This window comes from Oncorhynchus tshawytscha, linkage group LG06 (genome assembly GCF_018296145.1).
Source record: "Oncorhynchus tshawytscha isolate Ot180627B linkage group LG06, Otsh_v2.0, whole genome shotgun sequence".
Lineage (NCBI taxonomy): Eukaryota > Metazoa > Chordata > Actinopteri > Salmoniformes > Salmonidae > Oncorhynchus > Oncorhynchus tshawytscha.
This window is the reverse complement of record NC_056434.1, coordinates 24,387,605-24,408,722: the sequence shown is the minus strand read 5'-3', so window position 1 is coordinate 24,408,722 and position 21,118 is coordinate 24,387,605. Positions and strand designations below refer to the sequence as shown.

Here is a 21,118-nt window from a genome sequence, read left to right as displayed (position 1 = left end):
TTTGTTTGACCCACGCAAACGTGACGTGACTGAAACAGGAACCAACTTCGCCGAAATGCATGTATATAGTGAATATGTACAAATGAATGTGATATTTAAGGCTCTCTCGCCAATTAATTGTACAAGATTATTTAGTGTGTGATATGGGGGTTGAAGACATATATATTTCAACATTATAAAGAACAACTTTCATAAACAATGGCAACACTGCCATGTTGCACTGAGCCTTGCTGTTGGAAAACCACGCCAGTGTCTGACTTTCAGCTGTAGCAGATGCACCTCCCCCGACTTCACTCCTCAAATTTGTCTACAGTCGGTTACTTTCACTTTACCACTCAAACGAGCCCAGTTACTATGTGTACTCTGGACTACTTTAGCACAATGCCACAAGCTTCCATTACATCACTGCCCCCCCTGAGTCTCACCACCTCAAAACTAATTTACCTTATTCTCACATCACCCAAAGAGCCCTCCTGTCCATGTAAATGAGAGCTTTAGACACAAACAAAGAGACCAGCGAGCTTGAAAAAACATTTTTTTATTCTGAAATGATTGATCATGTGCCCAAGTTCAGTTTTTAAAAGTCTCCTCAAATCTCCTAGATAAATTTGCTCTCAATAATAAATCAAAGGTTATAGAAAATAAAAGTAATCTTTAAAAAAAAAACATTCCTTTTTGGAGTTGAATCCAAATAAAAAGAGAGGCTACACTAGAGAAATGGCTGCTCCTGGGTTGGGCTAACTGAAAGTGCTTACAGCCCTGTCCCATTGGTTTGTGGGCCATAGGCAAATCATAGTCTCACCCCCATGAGTGGAGGATAGCCAATCACAGTGTAGTGTCCACAAACACACACACCTCCCATGATGCCCCTCTCTCCATGGGAGATTAAGGCAGTTAACACAGTGGGGTATACCTTGGGGGTGGATTGGGAGATGAGAAAAGCTGGGCAGGAAAGACCTCTATTGCCAAGGATGCATGTTTGGACTACAACCACAGAAGAATACAGTAAAAGCACGATGATGACAAGTCAAATCAGATAGAGGCCCTTGCCCTTGTTCTGACAAACAGTACAGTAATGTGTCTTTTCCAGTTGTAACACAAACACAGCCCCCCAGATTGAGAGAGTTCGTAACGTTGCTCTGCAGCTGAGATGATAGTGAGATGATGCACAGTACAGTAGATAATCATCCATGACCGTACAGGTGAGAGGGCTGAGGATAGGACTATAGCCATATATATGTCTGAGTGTGTCTCAACATGCTTTTTTGTGAGAGTGTGTGTGTTGCTGTGTGTTAATGTGTGTACCTGTGTGTAAGTGTTTGTACATGTGTGTGTGTATATATATATCCCCCTCTCTCCCTCATCCAGGCATGAATACCCCTCCCTCCCCCAAAAGGTAGCAGCCGCACTCCTGCCCCGCTCTGGTGGACTCTCCTCTACTCTCCCTGGGCGTCATAGTTGGCCCCACCCGCCTTCTTCAGCTCGGTGCGAATGTAGTCCTCCTCCAGCTCACGAGGATCACTGATCATGAACTCCTTGGCAAAGTTCTGCAGGAGACAAACAGAGGAGGAATTTAAGAGAAAAAGTGTTTTAAAAAAAATTGACAAACGAAGGTAATTTTTTATACTTTATTTGCCATTTAATGTACTGTATTTTAACAGAACATCAATATTTGATATTTGTAAAGGAATCATGTGAGTATGTGTGAGAACAGAGTCCCTAACCTGGACAATGTCTTTCACCAATGTCTTGTCAGTGCTGATCTTGGCACGCTGCAGGCCGCTCACGTTTTCCCCTATCCAGGTGATGAGGGTGAACTTGGCGCGCTTGCTCATGGCGTCACCCGTCGTGATCCGCACAAAGCCAAAGAGACGCACATCATCTGATAGAGAGAGAGAGTCAGAGAGTCATAAATTAGACTGACCATCAGACAAGCAGAAACATGCAGAGAGGCTGAGGACAGCATTTCCATTCCCAGCTGCCTCATGACAGGTAATTACAGTATAGTTGTTAGAGAAATGGATTTGTCTCCATGTCCATGTTGGCAAGGCCTGATTCCTGTGTACTGTGAGTTGATTGAGCTTTGTGAGAGTGTTTCTATGCTGCTGTAAGAAGTATGAATGGCTTGTTATGATGACACTACCGTGGCCATGCACCAAATCCAAAAGTGTGATAAATCGGTGAGTACAAGAGACAGGAGAAGGTATTCAGGTCAACAGACTAAATAAAAAGGGGCTGGAGTTGTGAGCAATACCGAGGAGACTGGGGAGGCAGTGATTCTGGGTTCACTCTTTCACGCTCTGTCTCTCTCACACAAACACATCACATGTTAGCCCTACATCACCAGCTGCATTGTCTTGGAATAGAGATGTTTTTTTTCCTGTATAGTCCAACACACCAAATATGTGCCAAATCAGTTCCCTAAATAGATTATAGTAAAGGTAATAACACATTTATAGCATGATTCTGCTCTGGTCTGGGCCCTGGCTCTTCCTTACCATTAATAATTCTCCATTGGTTCCCTCTGTACTAGAGGTTGACCAATTAATCGGAATGGCCGACAATCGGAAATCGGTATTTTTGGACACCGGTTTTGCCGATTTTAAACTTTTTATTTTATTTTTAACACCTTTATTTAATCTTTATTTATCTAGGCAAGTCAGTTAAGAACACATTCTTATTTTCAATGACGGCCTAGGAACGGTAGGTTAACTGCCTCCTTCAGGGGCAGAACGACAGATTTTCACCTTGTCAGCTCGGGGGATCCAATCTTGCAACCTTACAGTTAACAAGTCCAACGCAATAACGACCTGCCTCTTGTTGCACTCCACAAGGAGACTGCCTGTTACCCGAATGCAGTAAGCCAAAGTAAGTTGCTAGCTAGCATTAAACTATCTTATAAAAAACAATCAATCAATCATAATCACTAGTTAACTACACATGGTTGATAATATTACTAGATATTATCTAGCCTGCATTGCTTATAATCTGACTGAGCATACAAGCATCTAAGTATCTGACTGAGCAGTGGTAGGCAGAAGCAGGCGCATAAACATTCATTCAAACAGCACTTTAGTGCGTTTTGCCAGCAGCTCTTCGTTGTGCGTCAAGCATTGCGCTGTTTATGACTTCAAGCCTATCAACTCCCGAGATGAGGCTGGTGTAACCGAAGTGAAATGGCTGGCTAGTTAGCGCGCGCTAATAGCGTTTCAAATGTCACTCGCTCTGAGCGTGTGGTTGTTTCCCTTGCTCTGCATGGGTAACGCTGCTTCGAGGGTGGCTGTTGTCGTTGTGTTTCTGGTTCGAGCCCAGGGAGGAGCTAGGAGAGGGACGGAGGCTATACTGTTACACTGGCAATACTAAAGTGCCTATAAGAACATCCAATAGTCAAAGGTTAATGAAATACAAATGGTATAGAGGGAAATAGTCCTATAATTCCAATAATAACTACAACCTAAAACTTCTTACCTGGGAATATTGAAGACTCATGTTAAAAGGAACCACCATATGTTCTGAGCAAGGAACTTAAAAGTGGCACATATTGCACTTTTACTTTCTTCTCCAACACTTTGCTTTTGCATTATTTAAACCAAATTGAACATGTTTCATTATTTATTTGAAGCTAAATTGATTTTATTGATGTATTATATTAAGTTAAAGTAAGTGTTCATTCAGTATTGTTGTAATTTTCATTATTACAAATATATAGATACATTTTTTAATCGGCCAATTAATCGGTATCGGCCTTTTGGTCCTTCAATAATCGGTATCGGCATTGAAAAATCATAATCGTTCGACCTCTACTCTGTACTGATCGGTACCATCTCAGCGTGATATCTGTGTTTACCTGTGCCTTGCTGATAGAGATTTTCCTGGCAGAGCTTCACAAGCAGCATAAATCTAAAGGCTTTTGTTGTGCATGAACAATAATCAGTGTTCAAACTGTTATCAGCATGGTTACAAAGGCCATTGTTAGTTTCAACACCTACCCTGCATGTCCCCTACATGTCACATGACTTAGCCATGATCTCCACCAGACCATACACAGGTTTATGCTGTTTCTCTGTATAACAAACTACAATTGGATGTTTCTAGCACTTAAAATCTTAAAAAAGGTCAGATTTTTTGTGCTTATTTCTATATTTGTCACATTGTGGCAGACAAGTAATGAATAAGCATATACAACTGTTGAAAGAAAACACTAATTCTGCTAACTCCTGAGTATCAAGCCTGACCTCCCCGGTTTAAAACTTTCTGGTTTGTCATACTAATATCTCTAGTTGTGCTGACACAAGTTCCCAGAAAACTGCTGCACTACTGAAACTATGATGATGTAGCAAAAAGACAAATATAATGCTTTAGTTTAGCCCTTTAATTGATAAGAAATACAGATGTTTATTTTAGCACACTATGTCTATCTAAACAACAGATGCAATTACTGAGCCTTCCCATATAAGTATCCACTACTTTTGACTGCAACAGTCTGTGGCCCTCAAATACAGGATGAGACTTTTACAGTTTCTGTTAAAGCAGACTCATCAGAATGTATGAAACGTCTTATACAGTAGGATTAGGGCAACAATATTCACTGGGCAAAGACAAGGTTCAAAGTGAGGAGAGACAATGGTAGTATGGGACAGCCAGAGGTAATATTTGGGTAGTTAGTATAGCAATACATCAGTTCTCCTATTTAAAAAGGGTAATACATCGGTAATGGGCCTAGATCGTAATAAATCCGAATTACATCATTGGAATGCATGCCCTGAAACATAAATAAACCGGAGCAGCCTACAGCCATACAGGCGCACCAGCGCTGGAGTATTTACCCGCCACGCCCTACACTCCATATCTAATTAGGGTGGTGAGAGAGTGTCAGGAAAGGGTGCTGATAGGGCGGTGACAGCATGATTGGCTCACTAGGGGTGGGCACATTTATATTATGTCCTACATAGTGGGATAAAGACCCTGCGCTGAGCACAAGAAACAGTGGACACACTTTCAATGTTACTAATATTATAAGGCTTTATATTTCACACTTTTTAAGAACCCAGAAAGGCCTACTTCCGTATGAAGTCACGAGACAGATAGGCTATTAAATGGTCACTGGGTCGCAGTACTTCTGGATTAAGTAGCCTACTGACGGCCAATAGACAGAGTTTTATAAAATTATTGCTCTGGTAGGCTACAGAGCGTCACAAATCGGAAGTTCCTTCAAACGCTGAAGGTCTACTTCTTTACAAGCAACACAATTTCAGATAATATAAGTTTCCAACAACTCAATGAGCCCTACTGACTGACATGGCAACAAATTGTAAAGATGTGTGTGGTCTATAGATTATTACAGCGCTGTTGCCATTACGCAGGACCATTGCGGCCAATTTGAAATAACCGCATAAACGCAAAAATGAATGAAATCCCGGCCTTACCTGTGCACTGACTCTTAAATTCTTCATAATCAGTCCCCTGGCCCGCCGGCACAATCATATGACCCTCATATTTAAACGCGGCCCTAAAAGAACATAAAAGGCACAGTAAACGAATTAATTCAAATGCACTAACCTTACAGTCATCTCAAATGGAGTATTCAGACCCTGTCTGTCAATAAAATCGGTAATAATCCATGACCGTCTACTCCACCAATGCATTTCCACGTCCATCATCCGACATCTATCGGATGGGATTACAATGTATCTATCTAGTCGAGACCAGGCTGCGTAGGCTATTCATTCAAAAACCGGTGTCAAATGAGGGGCAGACTTGTCAGGTTTTGTGTCAACATATACGTGTCATTACCACTGTATTTTCTTGGATAGGCTAAATAAATTAAACACTGGATGAATGAATGAGAAGTGCGCAGTTTGATTATTCATCCATTGTTATTGATTTTATAAATATATTTTTAGGATGCTCTGTAAAATATCAGATTCCCACAATTGCCTATGCCCAACAAATTCACCACACTCACCAGTTTATCTCTGTGTTATCGTCTCTAACGAGGTTATACGCTTCCCTGCAAGCCTCTTTATCGATTCGTGTTGCCATTTTGGATGGACGCAAATGGACAGTAGAAATGAGAACGCAGAACAGATATGCTACCGGTATAGTCGAAGTGAAAAAGCGAGGCGAAAAGAAAAATCAAAAAGGAGCAGAACGAGAGTTATACAATAGAGACACCTCCAGTCTGAAATCACCAGCCCCTATTGAGCAGTCGAGTCTGTGCTATTACACGAGGAGCGCGCTGAGCAGGGTGTATCTTTTCTCAATTATCTGAGAAAGAGACTCTTTCCACGACTTGATTCATTTCATATAGCCAGTTTATGGGCGTTGGTGATGTTTGTCAATCAGGTTGCCGTACTAGTGCGGCGAAGTCCCCAGACGCAGTATTCACCTCCCAATGGTTAACTGAGGTATTCGGTTAAATTAAATCCACCCTTTTTCTATTGTTGCCGTTTTACTGCGCTATCGTGCCACCTTGTGGTCTGTCAATGTGATCGATGCTGCAGAACAATAGCCCGCAGCAAACAGTTTCCCAACCAATAACCACAGTGTGATTATAGCCGAGAGACAATTAAACATTCATAGAAAATAATAAACCATGGAAAGTATAACTAGAAAACACAGAGATTTAGGTCATTTATTTCAAGCTATATGAGGGGACCAAGCGAGAGAGAAGGATAAATACATAAATAGAGAGATTGTGTGTGTGTGTTAGTCATTTTCCAATGGCTGTACCTGCATGACCACACACCCCATGAATTGATGAGCCCAAAATATCTAGAATAAAATCAACATGCAAACTAAAAGTTTCTACACTGAGGGATATGACTGCGTGGAGATACTTTAGCAGTGCAATGCTCAAACTAACCTTTTAGATCTATGTCTAATAGCTTTACGTTTTCAGCAGTTTCTGAATGCATCCTAAGTGGGCTCATGCACTCGCCATATGATTGGTTGGATTCACATACAGTCCACAGCTACTTCCTGGATGAGCTCATGACTGCTGCTGAACAACAAAATAATACATTTTCAAACTGCTTTTGATCAAGCATGATGTACCAATTGATTATGCTTTTTGCCCTGTTTATCAAAAGTGTTGTAAAAACGTGTCAATAATCAACTGACTGTCTTCCTTTATGTGTGTAGTGTATGTGTATTCTCTCTGGTATGCAATCTGGTTTCCGTTCAGGTTATGGATGTGCCACTGCAACCTTAAATGTCCTAAATTATGTCACCATTGCCCTGGATTCTAAGCAATGTTGTGCTGCTATTTTTATTGACTCAGCCAAAGATTTTGATACGGTAGATGATTCCATTCTTGTGGACTGGCTAAGGAGTATTGGTGTCTGAGGGGTCTTTGGGTTGGTTTGCTAACTACTTCTCTCAAAGAGTGCAGTGTATAAAGTCAGAACATCTGCTGTCTCAGCCACTGCCTGCCACCAAGGGAGCACCCCAAGGCTTGATCCTTGATCCCCATCAACAACATAGCTCAGACAGTAGGAAGCTCTCTCATCCATTTATATGCAGATGATACAGTCTTATACTCAGCTGGCCCCTCCCTGGATTTTGTGTTAAACGCTCTACAACAAAGCTTTTTTAGTCTCCATCAAGCTTTCTCTACCCATAACCTTGTTCTCAACACCTACAAAACAAAGGTCATGTGGTTTGGTAAGAAGAATGCCCCTCTCCCCATTGGTATACTTACTACCTCTGAGGGTTTAGAGCTTGAGGTAGCCACCTCATACAAGTATTTGGGTGTATGGCTAGGTACACTGCCCTTCTCTCAGCACATATCAAAGCTGCAGGCTAAGGTGTCACGATCGTCGTAAGAACATTTGGACCAAAGCGCAGCATGATATGGGTTCCACATATTGATGTGAACCGCACAAAACAATAAACCGCAACTGATACATGCCGCTATGGCATGCTCACAGGCAACTACACATTAACAAGATCCCACAAAACACAGTGGGGAAATGGCTGCCTAAATATGATCCCCAATCAGAGACAACGATAAACAGCTGCCTCTGATTGGAACCATACCAGGCCAACATAGAAATAAAACAACCTAGATTACCTACCCTAGTCGCACCATCCCTAGTCACACCCTGACCTAACCAACAATAAAAGGCTCTCTATGGTCAGGGCGTGACATAAGGATAAATCTAGACTTGGTTTCCTCTATCGTAATCGCCCCTCTTTCTCCCCAGCTGCCAAACTAACCCTGATTCAGATGACCATTCTACCCATGCTAGATTACAGAGATTTATAGATTTATAATTTATAGATCGGCAGGTAAGGGTGCTCTCGAGCGGCTAGATGTTCTTTACCATTTGGCCATCAGATTTGCCACTAATGCTCCTTAGAGGACACATCACTGCACTCTATACTTCTCTGTAAACTGGACATCTCTGTATATCCATCGCAAGATCCACTGGTTGGTGCTTATTTATAAAACCCTCTTAGGCCTCACTCCCCCCTATCTAAAATAACTATTGCAGCCCTCATCCTCCACATACAACACCCATTCTGCCAGTCACATTCTGTTAAAGGTCCCCAAAGCACACACATTCCTGGGTCGCTCCTCTTTTCAGTTTGTTGAAGCTAGTGACTGGAACGAGCTGCAACAAACACTCAAACTAGACAGTTTTATCATTCAAAGACTCAATCATGGACACTCTTACTGACAGTTGTTGCTGCTTCACGTGATGTATTGTTGTTTCTACCTTCTTGCCTTTGTGCTGTTGTCGGTGCCCAATAAAGTGTGTACCATGTTTTGTGCTGCTACCATGTGCTGCTGCCATGTTGTGTTGCTTCCATGTTGTTGTCATGTGGTGTTGCTGCCATGCTATGTTGTTGTCTTAGGTCTCGCTTTACGTAGTGTTGTGGTCTCTCTTGTCGTGATGTGTGTTTTGTCCTATATTTGTATTTTTAATCACAGCCCCGGTCCCCACAGGAGGCCTTTTGCCTTTTGGTAGGCCGTCATTGTAAATATGAATTTGTTCTGAACTGACTTGCCTAGTTAAAAAAAGGTTAAAGAAATAAAACATATTACAAAAAATGCTGTGGTAAATTCAAAATCTGTTGTTTTATTCTCACACGATCAATATCGCTGTTGAACATAAAAGCGTCTCATGTAGATCGTTGCTAGATCTCAAAGTTACTGTTGAATAGCTGCTACAATGTAACAAGAAGCCAATATAATCTTCCAGTGTCCTCCCCTGAGAGGTCAAAGTGAGGTGATACATTGTGGCATGATGTCATTGTCAAATTTTCAGTTCAGCTCTAGTCCAAGTTATGCAGTGGTGGAAAAAGTACCCAAACATCATACTTGAGTAAAAGTAAAGATACCTTAATTGAAAATGATTTAAGTAAAAGTGAAAGTTAGCCAGCAAAATACTACTTAATTAAGTCTACAAGTATTTGGTTTGAAACATACATAAGTATCAAAAATAAAAGTAATTGCAAAAATATACTTAAGTATCAAAAGAAAAACTATAAATAATTTCAAATTGCTTATATTAGGCAAACCAGACAGCATAATTTTCTTTTTAAATTTACAGATCACCAAGAGCACACTCCAACACTCAGACATAATTAACAAACGATACATTTGTGTTTAGTGAGTCGGACAGAAACGAGGCAGTAGGGATGATCAGGATTGTTCACTTGGTAAGTGTGTGAATTGGACGATTTTCCTGTCTTGCTAGGCATTCAAAATTGAACCCGTGTCAGGGAAAATGTATGGAATAAAAAGTACATTATTTTCTTTAGGAATGTAGTAAAGTAAAAGTTGTCAAACATAAATAGTAAAGTACAGGGCCAGGTTGCATAAAACATCTTAAGTTATTTTCCCCCTTATCTTTCCCCTTAGTTTCCTTAACTTTAAAGTCAGTTGCACAAAACATTTTAAGGTGAATTTCCCCCTTAAATTAAGTGAAAAAGTTAAGGGTGCCAATGAGGTCCCTTAACTGCTTCATTCAGTATGGATATCAATGTAAACAGCATTTGTGGAGATGCATGTTGCTTTCATCTGCTCTGGTTAGCTACAAAAGGAACACATCAACCAGCTAGCTACTTAGCTAAACAATGGAAGGTGCACAATCTATGGCTACGAAGCCATCTGGCTAGTTAGCTATAGCTACTCTGTAAGCTAGCTTAATTTAACTACACAGTAAAATAAACAAGTTGAGAAAAAAGTAAGTCCAAGAAATGTGGATTATTATCTTCTGAAGCAATTTGATTATCTGTCTTGATTGTATGAGTTCTATTTTGCTATCTCCCAAAATAAAAGCAATCTCTTTGATGAGAAGTTTAGTCAGTGAATCAGGCCATCTCCATGGTAACCATATACTCTTTCTGCCATACATGCCTTCAAACTACCATAAAACATCTTAAGTATGACCTTACCTAAGGAAACATTTGATAGGCTCTATGTAACGGCCTTAAACACAATTCTCTTAGGTAAGGGACATTAATTCCTTAAGGTAAACACTTAAGATGTAAGGGACATTAATTCCTTAAGGTAAACACTTAAGATGTTTTATGCAACTGGGCCCAGATACCCCCCAAAACTACTTAAGTGGTACTTTAAGTGGTACTTCGGGGCTCGTAATAATACTTACCCGTACAGAAGACGCCTTTGTCCAGTGACTTATGTGTAATGTAATGGAACTGAGAACCATGGGCTAATAGCCCACTTATGATTTCTCTGAATTCTATCATACAAATGTCACTGTCCTTTAGATTGTGTTGGATTAAGAGCACACAATGGATGATGGAAGACAAAGCCGTGCTTCACGGCCTCAACGGATAAGTGAGTCATCCAAAGTTAGTAGCATGATGTGACCTATCTAGCTACAGTATTAGTTTTGTCTTACCTGACTAACTTACTTCAACTATCACTTTTAATGTCATATTATCTGTTGCTATATGTCTCAGGTCTACTGTTGGGCGGAGCAAGCAGACTTCCTCCTGCAGGGTCTGAATGAGCAGCGTCAGCGCAGCCAGCTGTGATTCGTGGTGCTGGTGGCTGATGAGCAGCGTATCCCAGCCCACTGCGCTCTACTGGCCGTCTCAAGCCCTTCCTTCCAGGCTATATTCACCCTGCGAATGAGGGAGGAGCGACAGGCAGAGGTGGAGCTGGTGGGGGCCTCCTTTAGGCTGTAGTGGACTTCCTCTACAGTGGGGAGCTGCTGCTGGACGGAGGAAACATTGACCGTGTTCTGGAGACGGACCACCTGCTGCAGGTGTGGAGGGCAGTGGACTTCTGCTGCCAGTACCTGGAGAAAGAGGTGAGTGAGGACAACTACCTGTAACTGCAGGAGCTGGCTCTGCTCTACAGCCTGGAGAGACTAGATGCCTACATTGACCACTTCATCCTGGAACGCTTCGCCACCCTCTCCTTCACCCCAGGCTTCCTGAGTGATGTCTGGCTGCCCAAGCTCCTACCTGGCCAGCAGGCAGGTTCAGCATGAGAATGAGCAGGCTCTGAACCAGGCTTCTCTCCAGTGGCTGAGCCACACGCCAGACCGCCCTGAACACGCCTGCCAGCTCCTCTCCCACATCCGCGTCCTCCCTGCTATATGGGCTCTGCTGCCCCTGGAGGCCAGCTGTGAGGTGCTGGTGGAGGAGGCTCTGGACTACCACACAAGGGCCAGTGCCTAACCAGTTTTGCAGACAGGTGGCAGGGAGGGGAGGAGCAGTTCCTACTTGTGGGTGGGGAGGTGTCAGAGCATAGGGGAGGAGCTGATTGCAGATGTTCGCTGGCTAGATTTAGACTCTGGTGGGTGGATGGTGGAGATCCAGATCCCAGCCCAGAGGAGCCACCACCATGTCACTGTACTGGGGGATTTCATCATGCAACTCATCACAAGTTAATGGAGGTGATGCTGCCAGGAACCTGCTGTACTGCTACAAACCCAGAGACAACCAGTTGATCAAGGTAAAGCTCTGCTCTTACACTGCAACCCAACCTAACATTTCCAAAATGACTCCAATTATGTTTAATCTCTTCTCTAGAGTGCCCCAATGAACCAGTGATGTGTGGATTTCTACCTGGGAGCCATTGGGGAGTGTCTGATTGCTGTTGGAGGGCGTAATAATAACGGGCTCTGTTGTCAGTGGAGATTTACACCCCTACAGACGACTGCTGTACATATGTAGCAGGACTGCCCAGGGGAGAATTCAACTCACCCTGATTCACAGTCACACTACTCCTCAATGGTCTCCCAAAGCGTCACCTGTACTCCTGTCTCTGACATTACTTCCCCCTGTTAAGCAGCAAGACAACAGAGTAAGGAGAACAACACTCTGCCTAAGGGGTAGCTCTCTGTTGTCACGGTTCCCAATACACATACTATAACTATTGTGCCTCTTTGCCTGGCAGGCTGGCACAACTCACATCAAAGTCCTTTCTCTCACTTATCCCTCCCTACTCCATTTCTCTGCAGATTCACCTATGGCAATGCAGGCACATCTCATAAAGGATTGGTCTACATCTCAGGCGGCCATATTTACCAGATCAGGCCGTACCGGCGAGTCATTTTTGAGCTATGACCCCAGAGGAGGAGACGTCTGGGTGGAGCGCCAGGCCATGTCATCTGCACGGGGGTGGCACTGCATGACGTCACTTCACCACCTCATCTATGTAATCGGGGGCAGCAATGACCACGAGGAGAGCATTGAGTGCTTTGACATCCTGGTGGTGGAGGCCTTTGACCCCCAGAGTGAACAATGGATCTGTATAGCCCCCCTCCTCCAGCCTAACAGTGAGGCAGTCTGTGGGGGTAAGATCTTTAACAAAATATATATTTTACCCTTATTTTACCAGGTAAGTTGACTGAGAACACATTCTCATTTACAGCAACGTGCTGGGGAATAGTTACAGGGGAGAGGAGGGGGGATGAACGAGACAATCTACGTGCTGGGGGGCTACAGCTGGGAGAGCATGGTTTTCTCACAGGTCACACAGGGGTTTGACCCTGAAAATGCCAGTGGGTGCGGGACCCAGACCTTTCCAAAAACATTACAGGCAGGGGAAAAGAGCTGTGTAGCTGCCAATGGAACACAGTGGATGACAGAACTACCTATATCATATCACATCATCTCTAAAAGCACAAAACCTCACAAAAGGACTAGTTCTGTTTCAGCTAATTTGTGAAGAATTCCAACATGCTTAACATTGGGGACTATGTGAAAAAGTTTTACTTTGATGTGCTTCGTATTACAATTGAAGCATAATCTATACTGAACAAAAATGTAAATGCACATGTAACAATTTCAAGGATTTTACTGAGTTAAGTAAATTGAAATAAATTCATTAGGCCCTAATCTATGGATTTCAAATGATTGGCAGGGGCACAGCCATGGGTGAGCCTGGGAGGGCATAGGCCCACCCACTTGGGAGCCAGGTCCACCCACTGGGGAGCCAGGCCCAGCTAATCAGAATGAGTTTTTCCCCACAAAAGGGCTTTATGACAGGCAAAAATACTCCTCAGCACCCCCCTTCCCCCTCCTCAGACGCTCCCGTAGGTGAAGAAGCTGGATGTGGGGGTCCTGGGCTGGTGTAGTTACACATGGTCTGCAGTTGTGAGTCCAGTTGGATGTACTGCCAAATTCTATAAAAATGATGTTGGTCGAGGAAGGATAAGTGCACCTGTGTAATCAGCTTCAGACCAACACTTTTCAAAAATTATTTTACCTTTATTTAACTAGGCAAGTCAGTTAAGAACAAATTCTTATTTTCCATGACGGCCTAGTGGGTTAATTGCCTTGTTCAGGGGCAGAACAACAGATTTTTACCTTGTTAGCTCGGGGATTCGAGCCACTAGGCTACCTGCTGCCACTTTGTGTTTATATTTTGGTTCAGTATATGTGTTTTAAACTAAACGTTTTGTTTGAGTTATGATGATAAGAAAAAATATGGCATCCCTTCAGAATCAGGCAGACAGGGCACAGTGTTGGCACAGAGGGCATACTGTATATCTATTCAAATCATGTCAACAAAAAAAACAATAGCATCCATCCATACCTTCAGCACCACATTTCTATTTATCATCACAATTTCACATTATAGGTAAACAATAAACACTGGTTGAAGACCATGTGCAGGCCAATGTTGAGGAGGTGGATAGTAATCTGGCCTTGTTCTCAGGTTGAGAAACAGTTATCTTATTCTCCCAAGTGACTTCTCTGTCTCTTGTCTCTGATCCCCAGGGACTCTCATTCAAAGGGGTAGTATGGATGAGACTTCAAGCTGAAGAACAGAAACATGTCAGGGTAGGAGCAGTTGTTCTCTACATGGTATTATTGTATTTGATTAAGGAAGCGTTGAACCTGTCTTACGAGTCGATGATGCAGCTCTTCCAGCCTCTATTCAGTCCTCTCAGTGCCGACATGTCCTCCTCAGTCAGAGAGAAGTCAAAGATCTGCAGGTAACACACTTTCTTTTTGAGTGTTTATTGTACCATTGACACATTTGATTTATGTTAGTGAGTAAGGTATGTGAAAGTTCAGTTAATAACTAAATGTGTAAACCAAGACATTGATCTGACATTGATCAAACTAGCCCTAAGACTGAATACTATATCAGTCAAAGTCATATTGCTCAAACTGAACTTGATATGAACTCATGGTATGATTGAGCAAGAGCTACATGTAGTACAAATTAGTAAATATAATCTATATTGGGTCAGAGAGAGAGTTCACCTTAGTGTTTTCCAGAATGTGATTGGGTTTCACACTTTTGGGGATCACTGCAATACCCTGCTGCACATGGTACCTCAGCAGTACCTGAAACACACACACATAGTCCTTAGATGCAGAGCCCAGATGCACACACACACACTAGATGTGTGTTTCTACTGAACTATCTAGTCTAACCTGAGCAGGGCTCCGTCGGTGCTTCTTAGCCACGTCTCCTACCACAGGGTCTTCCAGCAGCTTTTCAGGATCAGTGTCTCCACAGTGACTGTAGGAGGTATTGACACAGTCAACTTTTGGAACATAGGGAGGGATGTTTACTCGGCCAACCGTGGGGTCAATAGTGCAGAACAGAGCAATATAGTGCAGGATCATAGTCCAGTCGCTAATGTATACATGTTATTGTCAGGAGGACTCACAATTCTTTGGGTCTTCCAGGGGAACCTAAGGGGCTGTAGGCAGTGAGGGTGATGTTGCGAGACTTGCAGAACTCCACCAGGTCAGACTGGACCAGGTAGGGATGCAGCTCCACCTGCAGGAGTGGAGTGAGAGAGATAATGAGATTACAGAGTTGTAAGAACGCTCTTTCGGCTGTTATCCATTCTTGTCTCCTACCCTCTGACCCAGTAGCGACACCCACACACTCTTTCAGAATGGTAAACACACCCGTTTGCACATGTAGTGTCCATGCATAAACACAGTTAACTGTGTATTGCACTGGTTGAGCTGGTTAAAGGAGTGAAATAGGTTTGTGACACAGGAGGTTGGTGGCACATTAATTGGGGAGTACGGGCTCATAGTACTGGCTGGAATGAAATGAATGGAATGGTATCGAATTCATCAAACACATTCCATGAACTCCATTCCAGCCATTATTATGAGCTGTCCTCCCCTCAGTAGCCTCCTGTGGTTTGTGAGGTACTCAGGGTTTCATAATAGTGTATTTGAAATAGCTAAAGTTGCAGTGTAAAGCCTTGAAGAACCTGGTTGACTGCAGGGGGAACCTTGGCCACAGAGAGCAGTCTCTCCAGCTGGAGGACGTTGAAGTTGGACACGCCAATGCTCTTCACTTTCCCTGAGGCCTGCAAGGCCTCCATCCCCTACATCACATAGCAGACATTACAGCACAGGCACAGTAATACACCACACTTCAAGATACCAAAAATAGACCACGAAAAAATACAAATAATTTTGTTGTTAGGAGACAGTATAATGATGTTGATGAAGAGGAGATGATGGTGTTTTAACCTTCCACACATCCAGATAGTCAATGTCAGTGGTGAGCATTTCTCCATCTCTCATAGGGAAGAGCTCATCATCCACTTTCTGGAAGGAATGAAAAAGATACAATGCATTCGGAATGTATTCAGACCCCTTGACTTTTTCCACATTTTGTTACGTTACGGCCTTATTCTAAAATGGATTCAATTGTTTTTTCCCCCTCATCAATCTACACACAATACCCCATAATAACAAAGCAAAAACAGGTTTTTAGACATTTTAGCAAATGTATAAAACTAAAAAAACTGAAATGTTACATTTACATAAGTAATCAGACCCTTTACTCAGTACTTTGTTGAAGCACCTTTGGCAGCGACTACAGCCTTGAGTCTTTTTGGGTTTGACACTACAAGGTTGGTACGCCTGTATTTGGGGAGTTTCTCCTATTCTTCTCTGCAGATCCTTTCAAGCTCTGTCAGGTTGGATGGGGAGCGTCGCTGCACAGCTATTTTCAGGTCTCTCCAGGGATGTTCGATTGGGTTCAAGTCCGGGCTCTGGCTGGGCCACTCAAGGACATTCAGAGACTTGTCCTGAAGACACTCCTGCGTTTACTTGGCTGTGTGCTTAGGGTTGTTGTCCTGTTGGAATGTGAACCTACACCCCAGTCTGAGGTCCTGAGCTCTCTGGGAGCAGATTTTCATCAAGGATCTCTCTGTATTTTGCTCTGTTCATCTTTCCCTCGATCATGACAAGTCTTCCAGTCCATGCCGCTGAAAAACATCCCCACAGCTTGATGCTGCCACAACCATGCTTCACTGTAGGGGTGGTGCCATGTTTCCTCCAGATGTGACGCTTGGCATTCAGGCCAAAGAGTTCAATATTGGTTTCATCAGACCAGAGAATCCTTTTTCTCATTGTCTGAGAGTCCTTTAGGTGCCTTTTGGCAAACTCCAAGCTGGCTGTCATGTGACTTTGACTGAGGAGTGGCTTCCATCTGACCACTCTACCATAAATACCTCATTGGTAGAGTGCTGCAGAGATGGTTTTCCTCATGGAAGGTTCTCCCATCTCCACAGAGGAACTATGGAGCCCTTTCAGAGTGAACAGGTTCTTGGTCACCTCGCTGTCACCCCGATTGCTCAGTTTGGTTCAAAACTTCTTCCATTTAAGAATGATGGAAGCCACTGTGTTCTTGGCTGCAGAAATGCTGCAGAAATGCTGCAGAAATGTTTTGGTACCCTTCCCCAGATCTGTGCCTCAACACAATCCTTTCTCAGAGCTCTATGGACAATCCCTTCGACCTCATGGTTTGGTCTTTGCTCTGACATGCACTGTCAACTGTGGGATCTTATATAGACAGGTGTGTGCCTTTCCAAATCATGTCCAATCAATTGAATTTACCACAGTTGGACGCCAATGAAGTTGTAGAAACATCTTAAGAATGGTCAATGGAAACAGGATGCACCTGAGCTCAATTTTGAGTCTCATATCAAAGGGTCTGAATACTTATGTAAATAAGGCTTTTCTGTTTTTTATTTTTTATACATTTGCAAAAAATAAAAAATAACCTGTTTTCGCTTTGTGAGTATGGGGTATTGTGTTTCGATTGATGAGGGGAAAAATATATTTTTATCAATTTTAGAATAAGGCTGCAACATAACAAAATGTGGAAAAGGGGAAGGGATCTGAATACTTTCCAAATGCACTGTATGTGAAAGTAAACTGAGATTTATTGTTGAAATGTCAAGAACTGTATCAGAAGAGTCCATTAGTCCCTGTATCATTCATGTGACTATTTGTGCCAGTGTCAGTGTGAACTGTAAGCCCACCTTCAGTCCTACAGGGAAGTGCATCAGATACAGGTCCAGATAGTCCAGCTGCAGGTCACTCAGGGACTTGTTTAGACACAATGGGATGTCATGGGTCGCATGGTGTGTACTCCACAACTACACACAAAGAAGTGGTCATAGGTATATTCAGCAACACAGCACAATGATATAGCAAATCAACCATGAATATAGAGAAGAGCCCGTAGATAGAAACCAGTTCTGCTTCCAAGTCAGTACATATGTCAACTGAGTTCCAGCTTGTTTTTGGGAGGTTTTCTGAAAAATCACTTAGTCAATATGACTTAACTTTTTAGTGTTACGTAATAGACATTGACCAATAAAACTAGTGGATATATCAACAAATACTCTACAGTAGAGGTCTTCACGTGTCCTCCCAATCCCAAATACCAGAGACCAGCCCCGGGACTCGAGCAGATCTGGGTCCAAAATGTATACTTTTCCCTCGGGTCTGGGTCAGGTCCTGTTTGATTGTCATCGGTTCTCAGGTCTATGTAACTACAGCTGATAGACCCGAGTGGACCCGAATGGACCCGATCATGGCTCTACACAGCATATAGCATATTAATTTTACGCTAATAAGGTGAATATATTGACTTATAGAAGGCCTAGCCAACATATAAATACCTATTCATTAATCAGAAGAGCAACTTGGCTGATAAACATAATTTTCTTGTCACTAGGGTTCAATCGGTTCTGGTCTAGGTTGGTTGTTGTTGGGTCCATATGGGTTCGGGTCTGAATACCCCATTTATTTTATGATCGGGTCTATTCGGGTCCTGGTCTGATTGTCCTCGTATACGTTCGGCTCCGGGTCCACTTTTTGGACCCGAGAAGATCTCTACTCTACAGGCAAAATTCATATCAGGTTATATGTATTTGAACTTTGTATTGGACCAAAAGATCAAAGGGCAAGCTCATGTCCACCTGGAACATTGACAGCCAGCCCACATAAACACTCAGCCGCAGCACCCACCTTACTGACGACATACATGTCTTGTCGTTGGATGATGCCTTGCTGCATCTTGGAGCGGAGGGCCTTGCTGATCTCGACCTCATTGCGGTAGCTGTAGGCTGTGTCTATGTGACGGTAACCAGCAGCTATGGCAGCTTCCACCGCACTTTGACACACTGCTGCTGAACTGCTTGACTGAACAACACAAAGACACCGTAATGACCATTTAACCCACTGTGTAATAACAACAATCACCACTGTAATAACATACACCTTTCATACTTAGAGAATAATACATAGACACTATATATACTGAGATTTTGAGATAACCTTCAATGTGTGGTTGAGGTAGGGAGTGGGGGGGAGAGAGAGAAAGAGAGAGCAAGAAAGAGAGAGAGAGTACCTTCCATGTTCCCAAACCCAGCAGGGGCATGCGTGTGCCATCATTCAGCTCTACTGTCCGAACAACACTGGTGCTCACCTCCATGTGGTGGGTTAATACAGCATAGAATGACAGGAAGAGCCTTGTGACAGGGACTTGTGACTTATCCTTCCTCTTTACCAACTACTTTGTTACCCGCATACCCTTCTCTTTCTATTTCTACCTCTCTCTCTCTCTCTCTCTTGCGTCCTTCCTTATCTTTCTAGTTAATCATTGAACTATGTAAGAAGTACTTCACCACAATTGTGTATTTATGTGTACACTCAGTAACTGAGGGCTGTTGTAAAGACTCAGGGGAGGAAGGAGAATGTTGTAAAGGTCACTTTCTTCAGACAGGAAATACTCATGTGCACACAATATGTGGTAGGAAAGGTGTGGCCTATGCACTGTGAGATATATGTGATATTGTACCAAAGTGTACATTTTAAACTTGAAGTGGTTGGTGATGCAATGCAAATACATTCAGACATGCAAGTCCTGGATGCCGGCCAAGTAATGTGTCCTTGTTGAATCTGCTCAGAAACGTCCCAGACTGCAATACACACATCCAACAGTAGGACGTGCTATAGTCTCAGCAATGAATGATTTCATGCTACAGTCAGTCATCAAAACAGTTTTTTATTTTTTTTTTTTTTACAAATGAGCTGTAGAAGCATACCATTGAACCATACCATTGTGTGGAGTTAGACTGATATATGTATCTGTGTGTAGTATGAGTAAAAGTATTCCATTGTAATATTCATTATTTCTTTAAAACCAAAAGAGCCTTCATGGGGATTTGAAACTGAAGGTCACTCAAGGTGTGTCTAGGCCCTAGGGAATAACATTTTAGTATGAGAAAGTTCTGGGTGAAAATCAATAAAAGTGTACTGAATATACTGACATAAAGCATTTACAAAACATTATACTTGAATTAGAAATGACAACAGGTCAAGACTGAATAATATTGTTCAATACTGTATTTAAAAATAAATATATATTTTAATTATCTTGAGACTGTTTAGCAGAAGATTTACACCTGATGGAAAAGCATTCCAGGTGAAGCTGGTTGAGAGAATGCAAAGCTGTCATCAAGGCAAAGGGTGACTACTTTGAAGAATCTCAAATATAAAATATTTTAACAATATTTTAATATTTTAACACTTTTTTGGTTACTACATGATTCCATATGTGTTATTTCATAGTTTTGATGTCTTAACTATTATTCTACAATGTAGAAAATAGTACAAATAAAGAAAAACCCTTGAATGAGTAGGTGTGTCCAAACCTTTGACTGGTACTGCATATCATTGAGATAATAAAGTTAATACATTAATATAAAGTTAATAAATACACATATGGTTTATTTTTTTGTTTTCTTGAGTAAGGGTGCTCCAAAATGCAGGTGTTTCAGCCTAGCTCAGTGCTTTCTGAGGTGGTGGGGCAAGCCAGAAGAAAATACGAAGTGTTGCACCGTGATTGGCTCATTGTTCTGTCACTCATGAGCACACTACGTCACTGCCAATTCTAAGGGTAGAGCTCAAAGATTCAAGCCCCTTGGGTGCTGCCATAGAGTTACATTAGACGTGTCCATCCAAGAAGGCAGAAGGTCATTGGCCACAGATAAAATGACGTCAAATCACATTGTCTACAGTAGCTTTGATTGGACTGATACAAAGAGAAATAATGAAGAGAAATTATAGATAAAATGTATCAGTGCTCATCGGCTATGGACATAAACATTACACAAGAAGTTGGAAATCTCAAATTCAACAATGAGTGGTTTGGAAGGAATATATGTGGCTAACTACAAGTATTGCAACGCAATCATTAGCCTGCTTTTCAGTGGAGTGGCTGTGTGGTCCCAAGTCTAAGGGTCTCTTTTCCTAGTTTAAAATGATAAACATTCAATATTAGCCATGCTGTCAATGAAGCATGATTTGTGCCTCGCTCAAAACAACTGTTAACTCGGAA

At 42.4% G+C, this 21,118-nt stretch overlaps 2 protein-coding genes and 1 pseudogene across 2 annotated transcripts; 1 reads left to right on the top strand and 2 right to left on the bottom strand.

The window, feature by feature from the left end:
- Positions 1 to 522: 522 nt before the first annotated feature.
- On the bottom strand, positions 523 to 6,392 carry cotl1 (coactosin-like F-actin binding protein 1). Its single transcript, XM_024423416.2, has 4 exons — positions 5,966 to 6,392; positions 5,427 to 5,509; positions 1,725 to 1,882; positions 523 to 1,547 (listed from the first exon to the last, which is right to left on the bottom strand). The coding sequence occupies exons 1-4, from the start codon at positions 6,040 to 6,042 to the stop codon at positions 1,437 to 1,439; spliced, it is 429 nt and encodes a 142-aa protein (XP_024279184.1). The 5' UTR covers positions 6,043 to 6,392; the 3' UTR covers positions 523 to 1,436.
- A 4,537-nt stretch (positions 6,393 to 10,929) lies between these two features.
- On the top strand, positions 10,930 to 12,807 carry LOC112253339 (annotated as a pseudogene).
- Positions 12,808 to 14,026: 1,219 nt separating this feature from the next.
- zgc:56622 (uncharacterized protein LOC326033 homolog) lies at positions 14,027 to 19,340 on the bottom strand. Its single transcript, XM_024423414.2, has 10 exons — positions 19,127 to 19,340; positions 18,745 to 18,918; positions 17,751 to 17,867; positions 15,949 to 16,026; positions 15,684 to 15,800; positions 15,120 to 15,232; positions 14,881 to 14,968; positions 14,707 to 14,790; positions 14,344 to 14,426; positions 14,027 to 14,254 (listed from the first exon to the last, which is right to left on the bottom strand). The coding sequence occupies exons 1-10, from the start codon at positions 19,208 to 19,210 to the stop codon at positions 14,221 to 14,223; spliced, it is 972 nt and encodes a 323-aa protein (XP_024279182.1). The 5' UTR covers positions 19,211 to 19,340; the 3' UTR covers positions 14,027 to 14,220.
- Between the last annotated feature and the right edge of the window lie 1,778 nt (positions 19,341 to 21,118).